A 12027-nucleotide genomic window follows, 5' to 3' on the forward strand; every position below is an offset into this window, starting at 1 on the left:
CACACTCCTGACTTGTGCATTGTAGATGGTGGACAGGCTTTGGTGAGTCAGGAGGTGAGTTACTCTCCACAGAATTCCCAGCCTCTGACCTAGTAGCCACAGTATTCTCATGGTTTCACCTGTATATTCAAAAAGAGATGTTTGTGTTTGACTATTACATGGATTTCCCACAGTCAAATAACCAGCTCATCTGCTGTTTAGGCTTGCATATTGTTACGATTTCCATAAAGATTGATAACTTTTAAAAAGAGATGAATTTCCCAGTGACTGAATTAAAGAATCGAATGACAAGATTCCACAGTTTAAGACTTTTACTGTAACAAACAAACTAAAATCAACATAGATCAAACATTAATTAACAGGCAACCATTATGTCAAACTAAAGAAAAGGTATTTCGTATTAAGTAACTAATGTAACAGTACGTCTGCACTTAACATCAATTCACTTAATGTTTTTTCACTTTGACGTCGTTAATAACATAGTGTCAGTATATCCGTTTAACATTGCCCGTTTTACTTAAACAGCATTTGCCACAGACATAATATTCTGTGGCCTGTCTGCTCATATGACTTTTGCCTCAGAGCTTCCACCCTCACCCTCAGTCCCTCTACCTCCTGCTCCCGGCTTTGCTTCTCCTGGCCTTGCCTCCTGGCCTCTGTTCTTACCACAGTCCTTGGGGTCTGTTCTCTGGTGTCTCCTGACCTCTGGCGCCTGTTGCTGGCTCTGCTCCTGATTTCTCTACTGAGCTCTCACTAAGTCCTGGGCTCCATCTAGTGGCAGAAGTTGGTTGGTGCAGGCAACCATTGGCTTGTGCATCTGTCTAATATAGGTGGTTGTCCGAGCTAAGCGTGAACAATATTGATGGTGGATACTGTATCTTCATTAGTGATACTCTGATGCCTTTTCAACCTGATTGTGTAACACAAATGGTTTTATTGGGACTTAGTAGATTCAATTATAAATGTAAAATTCATCATTACGTGGCTGTTTTTGTAGAATAACAACCTGGAAAGAGCATTGGACTGGATCTTCACACATGCAGACGATGAGGATGAGAGCGAGACAGCATTGGATGTTGAAACACAATCACATGTCAATACAAATGCAGAAGCAGAACCAGTAGGGCCCAGAATCAGGGATGGACCTGGAAGTAAGTCCACTGAAGTGCATTAACACATGCTGCCAATTAACAAACATAACTTTACAAAGTTAAGCAAAGGAAATTTAAAAATGAATTCAGCTACAACATAGTTATGAGTAAAATAGTTTAATATTTATTATAAAAGCATAGTGCTGATTTCTTGCATTAATTATCTGCCTGACTTTTGAAACTTTTCTCTCATTGTAGCATTTGTCTAATATGAAAGGCAACATTTTCGTTTGCATTTTGTTGTGAGGTGAGTTTCCCACCTCACACAAAAAACCTTCGTTCGTTGATTTCTCTTTGTAATGCAGGACATTTGACTGCATTGAAAAGTGATAATCAGCCAATCACAGTTTAGTTTTTCCTGCATTTTGTAGATTTATTGATTGAGGAATGGATTTATACACACCATCTAATCTTATTGATCTCTGGATTATCTGACTGACATGTAAACTGTGATATTTTTTTTCTATTCTTTTATGGGATACGAGTGTCACTGGCTGGGCCAGCATTTATTACCCAGCCCCAGTTTCCCTTAAGAAGGTGGTGGTGAGCTGCTTTCTTGACCTGCTGCAATCCATGTGCTGTAGGTGCTCCTACAGTGCTGTTAGGGCTGAACTTGTCATGAACCTATTGCTTTATATGTCATTACCTATTCATACTCTGAGTGTCAGTTCATTTTTTTTCTCAGGCTAGATATTTTATTTGGGTCAGTTTTCACTTGCTTCACCTGGTGTTAACAGGTCAGTAGTAACCTCAAAAAGGAGTCATCAGCCGTACCTCTCTGATCCTGACAATACAGCTGACTGCTGGGCATTCAGAGCCTGTCTCTTTCAGGTGGTGGGCCCCTTTTCATATACAAATTGCTGTAATCCCCAACAACATTTACTTGAGCACGACTGCGACACTAGCAGCGATCCAAACTTGGATTCCTTTTCAACGGTTGGTTCCTCACCCTTTGCAGGCAATATTGAAATGTGACCTGTGGTCGAACCTGGAGACCTTTGTTCCTCCAGCCATGGGTGGTGGGGGGGGGGAACGCAAGCTAAGTCCATGCCCCCCTGCCCCCCACACACTCCCAAAAATAGGCCCAAATTCTAAGCAATGGTATATCCAATCAATGATGATGGTTCACTGTTTAACACCTGGGATCATTGCAATTTCCTAGCTATTGGGTAAGCGAAGACACATTTTAGATCTTGAGAATGCAGGGTCTCTTATGGAATGTTCTATGATATTGAAACACATGGATAATACCTACTGGAAAACCCAAAAAGCATGACACACTTCTAAAGCTTCCTGATACCAAAGTGGAGAGCTTCAGATCTTCCATAAGCATCAAAATATATTTCCTGAATTTATATTGCTGACCTCTCGGGGACATAACCAACAACATCTGGGAGGTGAGCCAATTATCAACATTAAAGTACAAGATAATTGCAGATTAGGATAAACTGTTCAGCCTATTTTAATCTATGCAGTCAGGAAAATCTTGGTACACCCATTATAACATCGAATTGTTTCTTAAATGATACCAGGCTTTTTGTCTGCACTACTTTGTCTGCTGTGTTCCCATGTGTTGATTACTCTTTAATTGCAGAAGGATTTGCAAATCTCAGTTCTAAATTTGCTGCTTACTTGTTTTAACTATGTTCTTTTGTTTCTACTTTTATTATACAATATTAAGTAATTTTCCAGATTTATTGTTTCCATTCCCTTCACTGCCTTGTGTTTTTGTATAAGGTCACCTCTCAGGCACATACATTCCAAGCTGAAAACCCAAAATTTCTTCAATCTTTCCTCATAGTTCTGACCTTTGATATTAGAAATTCATCCACTATCTCCAGCACTTAGTAATATGTCTATATTGTGTGCTTTTTGAGTATGTTGTGATGCGAGCGATTCTGACCATTGTCAAGCCAATTCTTGAATAATATACGTACAATAAAAGAATTTTTAAAAGTATAAATCATGTGACTAGTTAGCACACTGCTGCTAAATTACTTACGAGTTGTTCAGTAATTTCATCACAAGCAGTTTTCAAATGATGCACAACTGACTAAATCTCTTTATTTTCCAGAATGAATGCTTTTACTAGAGGTCATTCTCTGTCTCAGTAACGTAGACTTGAATTATTTTATACAACTCAGAATCACTTAAACAGCACCTTGTAAACCCACGACCACTACCATCTAGAAGGACAAGGGCAGCAGATAGATGGGAACACCACCACCTGGAAGTTCCCCTCCAAGCCACTCACCATCCTGACTTGGAAATATATCGCTGTTCCTTCACTGTCGCTGGGTCAAAATCCTGGAACTCCCTTCCTAACAGCACTGTGGGTGTACCTACACCACATGGACTGCAGTGGTTCAAGAAGGCAGCTCACCACCACCACCACCTCAAGGGCAACTAAGGATGGGCAATAAATGCTGGCCCAGCCAGTGAAGCTCACACCCTGTGAATGAATAAAAAAAAAGAATTGCTATAGTGCAGAAAAAGGACATTCAGCCCATCCATAGAACCATAGAAAAGTTACAGCACAGAACGAGGCCATTCGGCCCATCATGTCTGCACTAGCTTCTGACTGAGCAATTCACAGTGCCATTCTTTTGCTTTCTCCCCATAACCCTGTACATATTTCCTTATCAGATAACAAAGAGAACGGGCAGTATTTTCCCATCCTGCCCATAGCGGGTTTCTTGGTGGGCGGGAGCGGAGAATCCAGCGGCAGGCAAAAGGTCGGAAATCCACTGACTGAAGTAAAAACAGTTTGCAATTCTCCCGATGGCAGGTTTATGGCAGGTCGGTTATCCCGCCGACTAGTGGCGTGAATGCCATTTGTATCCATTAACATCTCATGAATGCTCATTAAAACAGCTGCTCACCAGAGTCTTATCACACATTCCAATCTTGCCTCATACCAGTGGGAAATTACGTCGGCCTCAAACCCATTTGAAAAGGGGTGGCGTGCACAAGTCAGGCTTCAGTTTGCTGGTAACTTCAAGGTGAGTACAACGTACATAGCCTATCTGCCTCAGCACTGCGTGTGGTCTTGTTGCAATGAACACCATACAGCTGGGGCTGTAGGGTTGGCCTGCTCCTGCTCTCTACCTACCCGAAGAACATCACTGTACTGTGGTACTCATGCAGGCCTGCACTTTCCGAAACTGGCACTTCAACCAGGGGTAGGTTGTGAGGCGAGGGTGGGGTTGCTGAAAACAAAGTGGGCAATAGGGAAGGAAGGCTGCGGAGTGGCATTGAAGGGGAAGGGCAAACACGAAGGGGCCTTTCTGGAGTCTAACTTCTTGTTGCCGCAGGAGTCTGCTTAGGAAGAAAGGAGGAAGACCTCCTTGCGATGAAAGGCAGTGGCTTCATCGCACTATTAAAAAGCTACTCAGAACTCAGTGGCCTCACATCACAGTTGCTGCATCTCAAGAGTAACATATAGGAATTTAGAATTTGTGAATGCAGGCAATAGTGAAGGAGGCACAGCTGCTTCATATATGGCATTCCATCAATGAAGGCCTTCACCAGATTTGACCCTCCTAACGAGCCAAAGGGCATCCACTCATTGACCATGCTGTGGTTGCTGGAGGTCAATCATCTCAGTTCCAGGACATCACTGCAGGAGTTCCTCAGGGTAGTGTCCTAGGCCCAACCATCTTCAGCTGCTTCATCAATGACCTTCCTTCCATCATAAGGTCAGAAGTGGGGATGTTCGCTGATGATTGCACATTGTTCACCATTCACGACTCCTCAGATACTGAAGCAGTCCATGTCCAAGTGCAGCAAGACTGGACAATATCCAAGCTTGGGCTGACAAGTGGCAAGTAACATTCGCGCCACACAAATGCCAGGCAATGACCATCTCCAACAAGAGAGAATCTGACCATCCCCCCATTGACATTCAATGGCATTACCATTGCTGAATTACCCACTATCAACATCCTGGAGGTTACCTTTGACCAGAAACTGAACTGGATTAACCATATAAATACAGTGGCTACAAGAACAGGTCAGATGCTGGGAATCCTGTGATGAGTAACTCGCCTCCTGACTCCCCAAAGTCTATCCACCATGTAGGAGGCACAAGTCAGGACTATGATGGAATACTCCCCACTTGCCTGAATGAGTGCAGCTCCAACAACTCTCAAGAAGCTTGACACCATCCAGGACTAAGCAGCCTGCTTGATTGGCACCCCTTCCACAAACATTCACTTGCTCCACCACCAATGAACAGTAGCAGCAGTGTGTACCATTTACAGGATGCACTGCAGAACCTCACCAAGGCTTCTTAGGCAGCACCTTCCAAACTCACGACCACTACCACCTAGAAGGACAAGGGCAACAGACACCTGGGAATACCACCACCTGGAAGTTCCCCACCAAGGCACTGCCATCCTGACTTGGAAATATAGCGCCGTTCCTTCACTGTCGCTGGGTCAAAATCCTGGAATCTCCTCCCCACTCCCAACAACAGTGTGTGTGCCTACACCACAGGGCCTGCAGTGGTTCAAGAAGACAGTTCGCCAGCACCTTCTCAAGGGCAATTAGTAATGGGTAATTAATGCTGGCCTAGCCAGTGATGCCCACATCCCATAAATGATTTAAAAAGTGATTGGTCATTAATATGTTATATCAGAGATTGGAACACAGAGCTAGGTGGATCACTCATCGCAATTAAACTTTAGCATCCCACTCAGGACTCAGGATATTACATACCTGCAATGCCATCTTGGTCACCTTGATGTGTGTGCTAGTGTCTCAGGGACAAGGCGGCATCAGCGACCATGAAAGTAGGGCAGGAAACACTATAGATCCTTACAGTCTCCAAACGTGTCATCCTCTGAGCTTTACTTTCTTGCCCCTTGAATCATTAATGTCTTTAACGTTTCCTTTCAGAGGGAAGGCAAAAGCAGATATGGATCCAGGGCTCAATGTTGCCTTTGTCAGAGTCCTAATGCAATGGAGGAAGCGAAGGATGGGGAGGCGACTCCATGTGCAGCTCCAACAGGAGGGACATGGTCAAGCGGAGCGACAGCATGAACAGGAGGGTCAGGAGGAGAGACCCAGACAACGGGGGCGACGTCACTAGACCTTATTGTAGAAGAGTCTCCTATTTACAAATGAGTGACAGGCGGTGCCGTGCATGTCTGTCTGCGCTTGTCCTGAGCTCTGGTATGGCACATATGCTACATTCTTCGTGAAGACCTGATGCCATGTGGAGTTAATGATGCAAACACTGCTGCAACTGAGATGTGGACATGCCTAGGGATCTCCTCCTCCTGTGCATGTCTTTTCTTCGGCTGCTACCAATGAGGAGACACAAATACCGCTAGAATATCAATGCTGATGAGCTGCCCTCACTCATGGTCTTCATTGAGGAAGAAGGGCTAGAAATGCTTACATCACACACTTCAAATAAAGATTTAAACACATTTCCCTGATATCACACAAGGATGCGGAGACTAGTTCAACTGAGGTTGACGTCACAGGAATATGAATCTCACAGTGGAACACTATCACTGAGAGGGAGGAAGGTTAAACCTCGAAATAAGAGGATTCTAATGCATTCAGTTACCCAAAACATTCACATAACCATCAAATGTATTCACAAAAGTGCAATGTCTTTACATGTCTAGCACACCCGTGACCCGAAAGTGACATCATTTTTTTCTTAACTTTCCTAACTCTACTGCTCCGCCTGGCTGCAGCCCCGACACCCGCAGCAGAGGTGGAGGCTGCCTGCTGACTGCTACGTCCTGATGTCTGTGTTGACCTTGGCAAATGTCCTCTGGTGGCCTGAGGCCTGGGGATCCGTGGCCTGATAAGGGTCACCTGCTCAAGTTCAGAAGCACTCTCGGCAACCTGAGAAGCTGGAGTGGGTGGGGTCACAGGCAGAGGGGGCTGTGAGTGGCTGCACACCCTTGGAGTGGAGAGAAGGCCCCCAGGGAGTCCAGCTGACACTCGTCTTCCCTGTGGGTGCCCGAGGGCCCCACCCTCACTCCTGCAGGAGATGGTGCACCTGGAGGGAGGTCAAGGTGCCTCGTCATCTTGTTGCCTACATCTTGGTGCTGCCCACCAGAGCGTGTGGTTATCGAGTGCAGGGTTGAGCGCAAATCCGGCAAGGCCTGTTGAACCAAGGTGTCCGTGGTGGTCACCAGCTTTCCCATGGTGACCTTGAGCGGCTCGCATGTCAGAGCCACAACATCAGACAGAACACGGACGGACTCCTCCATTGCTCGCTCTAGTTTGCTGAGTGAGTGCCGAATCTCTGCCTGATGTTCTGCCGCCGCCTGTCTTTGCATCTCCAGCATTGATTTGGTGGCCGCTTCCAGAGGCTTATCATCTGACTCGGACTGTGGGTGGCTGGTCTCCAGCAGCCCTCTGAGTGCCGGAGACCTGGGCTGTCCCTGCCTCCGACTGCTCCAGGGACGTGTCAGTGAGGTGTTCCCCAGAAAGTGAGCCCGAGCTTAATCTACAGCTGTGCCCCATCCACGTGTGTGTCTCTGAGCTGGTGGAGGGTGTGTGTGAGCACCATGACAGTTCTTCCAGAGGTTCCTCCTCGGACATAGTCTGGGGTTTCAGATTGGTGGTGGACTGGCTTGTGGGCCTCGATTTACTGGTGTCTAAATAGAAAACAGCATTTCAGCTAATGAGCATGAGCTAGATAAGACTGCATGTGACTCACTGTAAATGTCAGGATTTGATGAGGTGATGGAGCTGTGATCTGTACTAGGTTGGTGGGAGAGTCCAATCTCCCTTTCCCCACAGAAGCAATCCCTGTTCTCTCCAGCCAGCTCAGCTGCAGCCCCCACAAACTCAGTGAGGATGTTGGATGTCCCTCCCCCGGCCTGCGCTCTCTCACACCTGTTGTGTGCCTGCTTGGCCTGTATGAAGGAGAAAAAAAGGCATGTGATGAGAAGGGATGGAGCAGGGGTTGGGTGAGATGCATGTCCCCTGTGTGTGGTGAGACATCTTCAGAAGGGCCAGAGGACGGAGTGTGAGCAACATGATAGATGGGATGGTGGTGATGTGAACATCTCGGTGAGAGAACGAGTGTTGATATGTGTCCCCTGCTAATGGTTGTGTGAGATCCCTGAAGAGAGTACCGTTTGAGTGTTGGATGCCATAATGAGAGTTTGATATTAGAGGGAGTTGAAGGATGATTTACTCAGGCCGGAGAGGTGAGGCTGCTGTGTTTCTTGCAGCCACCCCTGGGATACGGGACTTGCCTGTGTGCCTGCACTCCTCTGATCAAGGCCTGGAGGGCCTGGTGGGTGAAGCATGGTGCTGCCATCTTCTAGAGGCTCCTGGCTGCCTTCTGCTGGCTGCAAGACGTCTCTGCACATGTCCAGAATACAGGTGGGCTGGGGAGAGTGAGATTGTGTGTTGGACTGACCTTTAAATATGCTGACTGGACCTTCGATCCCACCAACTGACGGCGGGCAGACGAATCAACACCCGACCATCCAGGAGATTCGGCCTGATAGTCGCTGGTTCATAATTAATGACCCTCCAAGCATGGAATCGGTCATGAGTTCCCGCCATTCCGACCAATGAGGTGGGCATCACCAAAACCACCTGCCACCGTACTTAGGCTGGGATTTTCCATGCCCGCTAGAGTTGGGCGTGTTCGATGGTGTGGGCGGACAACATGTCGTGATCGGTTTCACGACAGCGTGAAACCAGCTTTCCATCGCCCCCACAGCCCGCTGATGGCGGGCCACATTCTCCGCCATTGGACGTAGGGATCCTCATTGTAATGCATCAGTATAAGGCCAGCTCGCCGGCCTTATTGCCCCCACATTGGATCGTCCGTCCACATCAATGGGAAAACACGCCAATGTGTTTCACAACAGCACATAAGCAACGTGCACCTGGTGGGCTGCATTTCACTCAGGACTTCAAGGTTTGTTTCCCTACCTTGCTTCGGTCAGCACTCACAGACATCAGTGCCAGGCTTCACAGACAGCACCACATCACTTTTAGGGGGGCTCAAGGGCAGGTCTCTACCTACCAGATCAGCAACATGTGAGTGGCTTTTCAATGGCTGCAGGGCTGGGGCTTGCTTGGCGAATGGGGAGAAGTGGCCTCAGGCAAGGGAAGAGGCTGCAGGGCGAGGGTTGTACTGGGGAAGGAGGGTATCCCAGGGTGTGTGTGGGGGGGGCACAGGTTGATCTGTACAATGGCCTCAAGATGGTGAGGGCTGAGGAGGCAATCTCCAGAGGAGATGAGGACAGATGGACATGTGAGGGTATGTGTGTGAGAATGGATAGTGATGTCCCTTGAGCTGGCAGTGAGTGAGATGCCAGTGAATGTGTGATGGGCTTGAGTGTGTGAGTTTAGAGTGATGATAGTTGCCATACCCTAGTTGTACAGATGAGATCATTCATCCTCTATCTGCATTGGATGGCCAACCTCTTCTGTGCAACATTGGCACTGATCATCACTGCTATTGCCTAACAAACCAGAGTGGTAAATAGCTGCCCCTTCTGCGGCCAGAGCCGGGATAGAGGACGTCACAGCAGGCCTCCACGGCATCCAAAAGGTGCTCAAGGGCTGCAGCCTTCTTGCCTTTCGGGGCCATGTTTTCGTTGCTGCAGTCCTGGGCTGAAAGCATTGACTGCAGCTGCACTTTAAATGTGGTGCCTGGCGTGATGAAGCAGCGAGGTAATGGTGTGGCAGGTGAATGAGAGCCTGCCCACAGTTTCCTGGGAATGCATAAGTAATGCGGGTTTGGGATGATACGGCGTGAAAACCCGCCATTGCAGGTCGTTTTATCTGCCCGCTACCGCACTTCGCGCAAATCTGGGAAGTTTCTGCCCTTAGTCTCATAAATGGAAAATTCTGCCCAACATCTTTTAAGAAATACAAACCCTAAGCGATACTGTGGAAATATTTTTGATAAAGATATTTGCTATATTTTATACTGCAATAAATGCTCATATGAAATGTAACTTAATGATCCACGGTTTGCTTTAATCTGTAGGATACGAGCTGTTTGCCTTTATTAGCCATATGGGACCATCTACAATGTCTGGTCATTACGTCTGCCATATCAAAAAGGAGGGAAGGTAAGCGCTAGTTTCTTTGAAAAGGACATTTAAACTGCTAAATGTAGTTGAGCTTTTATAACTTTGTTCTATATTAGCCTCAATCCAGTTTTGAAAAGAGGATTAATGTAGACCCAATTTGTTTCTGTTAATGAATCTGCAACAGGAATACTTGAGTTAGTGGAGCAATGTGCTTTACTTAAATAAAAACAGAAAATGCTGGAAAAACTCAGCAGGTCCGGCAGCATGTGTGGAGAAACCGAGTTAAGGTTTCAAGTCTGTATGCCTCCTCTTCAGAGCTAAAGAGAAGTAGAAATGTGATGGAGTTTATACTGTTTAAGAGGGGGTGGAGCAGGTGGAGCAAAATAGAAGGTCAGGGGTAGGTGGGAGCCGAGGAGAGATTGACAAAGATGTCATGGACACAAGACAAAGGGAGTGTTAATGGTAGTGTTAAAGACTAAAGAAGGTGCTGATAGTGGCATAAAAGTAAGATAGCAGAATATGTTAATAGCAGAACAAAGGTCAGTGCTCTGTGAAAGTGACAGATGGCCCTGTGGGGGGAGTGGGGTTGGGGAAAACGGATAAAACATATATATATATTTTTTAAAATTTTAAATGGAATAAACACGTAAATAAAAATAAATACATAAAAAAAAACAATTGGATTAAAAAAAGAGGTAAAGATGGGGAGGGATTTAATGGAGAGTTTATAGCTCTTGTGTTTTACTTATTAGTTAGTTGGAAAGCCATGGAAAAATGTTTCATTTGAGAAAAAAATTGATAGGCGCAATAAAATAATATAGTATGTACATTCTATGAGTACAGCAAGAAATTTGAATGTTTTATACTATTTTAATTAATTGCTCTGAATCAAGAATGTGTGTTTTCATGTCTTTATTAGCTTTGGACTTGACTATTCCAATGCATAGTTGGCTGGCGTCCCAAATTCTACTCTCTGTAAACTTGAGGTCATCCAAAATTCTGCTGGCCATGTCTTAATTCGCGCCAAGTCCTGTTCCCCTGTGCTCACTGACCTACATTGGTTCCTAGTCAAGCAACATCTTGATTTTAAAATTCTCATCCTTGTTTCAGACCTATCCATGGCCCCGCGCACCACCACCGCCACCCCACCCCATCTCTGTTATCTCCTCCAACCTCACAACCCTCTGAGATACCTGTGCTCCTCGAATTCTGCCCTCCAAACCTGAATTTAATTGTTCAACCATTTTTTGGCTGTAGCTTCAGTTACCCAAAAGCCCTGAGCCCTGGGATACCCAACTGCGTCATCTGACCTAATATCTCCTTATGTGGATAATAATATTTTATTATGCTCCTGGGAAGTGTCTTTAGATATTTTGTTATGTTAAAGGCACTATATAAGTATAAATTGTTGTTTTATTTTTGCATTAATTAATTGCATCTCCATTTCTTCCATTCAGGTGGGTAATCTACAATGACCATAAAGTCTGTGCTTCAGAGAAACCCCCTAAAGACCTAGGATACATTTACTTTTATCAGCAAATGTCCTACTAAGCTTGAGATCTATGTATGAAAACCATAACCTTCTTTCCAAAGATCCAAAAATTACAAACTCTCAAAGGTTTGGGGGAAACTGTGGATTCTGTCATTACTGTGCAACTACTTTATTTATAGAAAACACAATTATAATGCAATAATACATTTGATATAAGAGGGAAAATTTTTATTGTTTAATATATTGACAGTTTTTTTTTGTTTTTATTTTAAAACTGCATCTGGAGAAGCTGAAGAAGCATATCAGAGGTGTGTGCAATCAGTTTACTTTTAACTGACTTTAGCAGATT

The 12027-nt window shown here is 45.4% G+C and overlaps 1 protein-coding gene across 2 annotated transcripts in view; it reads left to right on the forward strand.

Annotated features, from left to right (window-relative positions):
• Window positions 1-11807, forward strand: part of usp13 (ubiquitin specific peptidase 13) — a 105904-nt gene extending 94097 nt beyond the window's left edge. For both annotated transcript variants that reach the window (XM_078563856.1, XM_078563857.1), the window contains 3 exons: window positions 998-1151; window positions 10141-10225; window positions 11644-11807. In XM_078563856.1, the coding sequence (XP_078419982.1) occupies window positions 998-1151; window positions 10141-10225; window positions 11644-11737 (333 nt within the window). In that variant the 3' untranslated portion in view covers window positions 11738-11807. The remainder of the gene's footprint in view (window positions 1-997; window positions 1152-10140; window positions 10226-11643) is intronic.
• The last annotated feature ends 220 nt before the right edge of the window (window positions 11808-12027 follow it).

This window comes from Cetorhinus maximus, chromosome 19, assembly GCF_964194155.1.
Source record: "Cetorhinus maximus chromosome 19, sCetMax3.hap1.1, whole genome shotgun sequence".
Classification (NCBI taxonomy): Eukaryota; Metazoa; Chordata; class Chondrichthyes; order Lamniformes; family Cetorhinidae; genus Cetorhinus; species Cetorhinus maximus.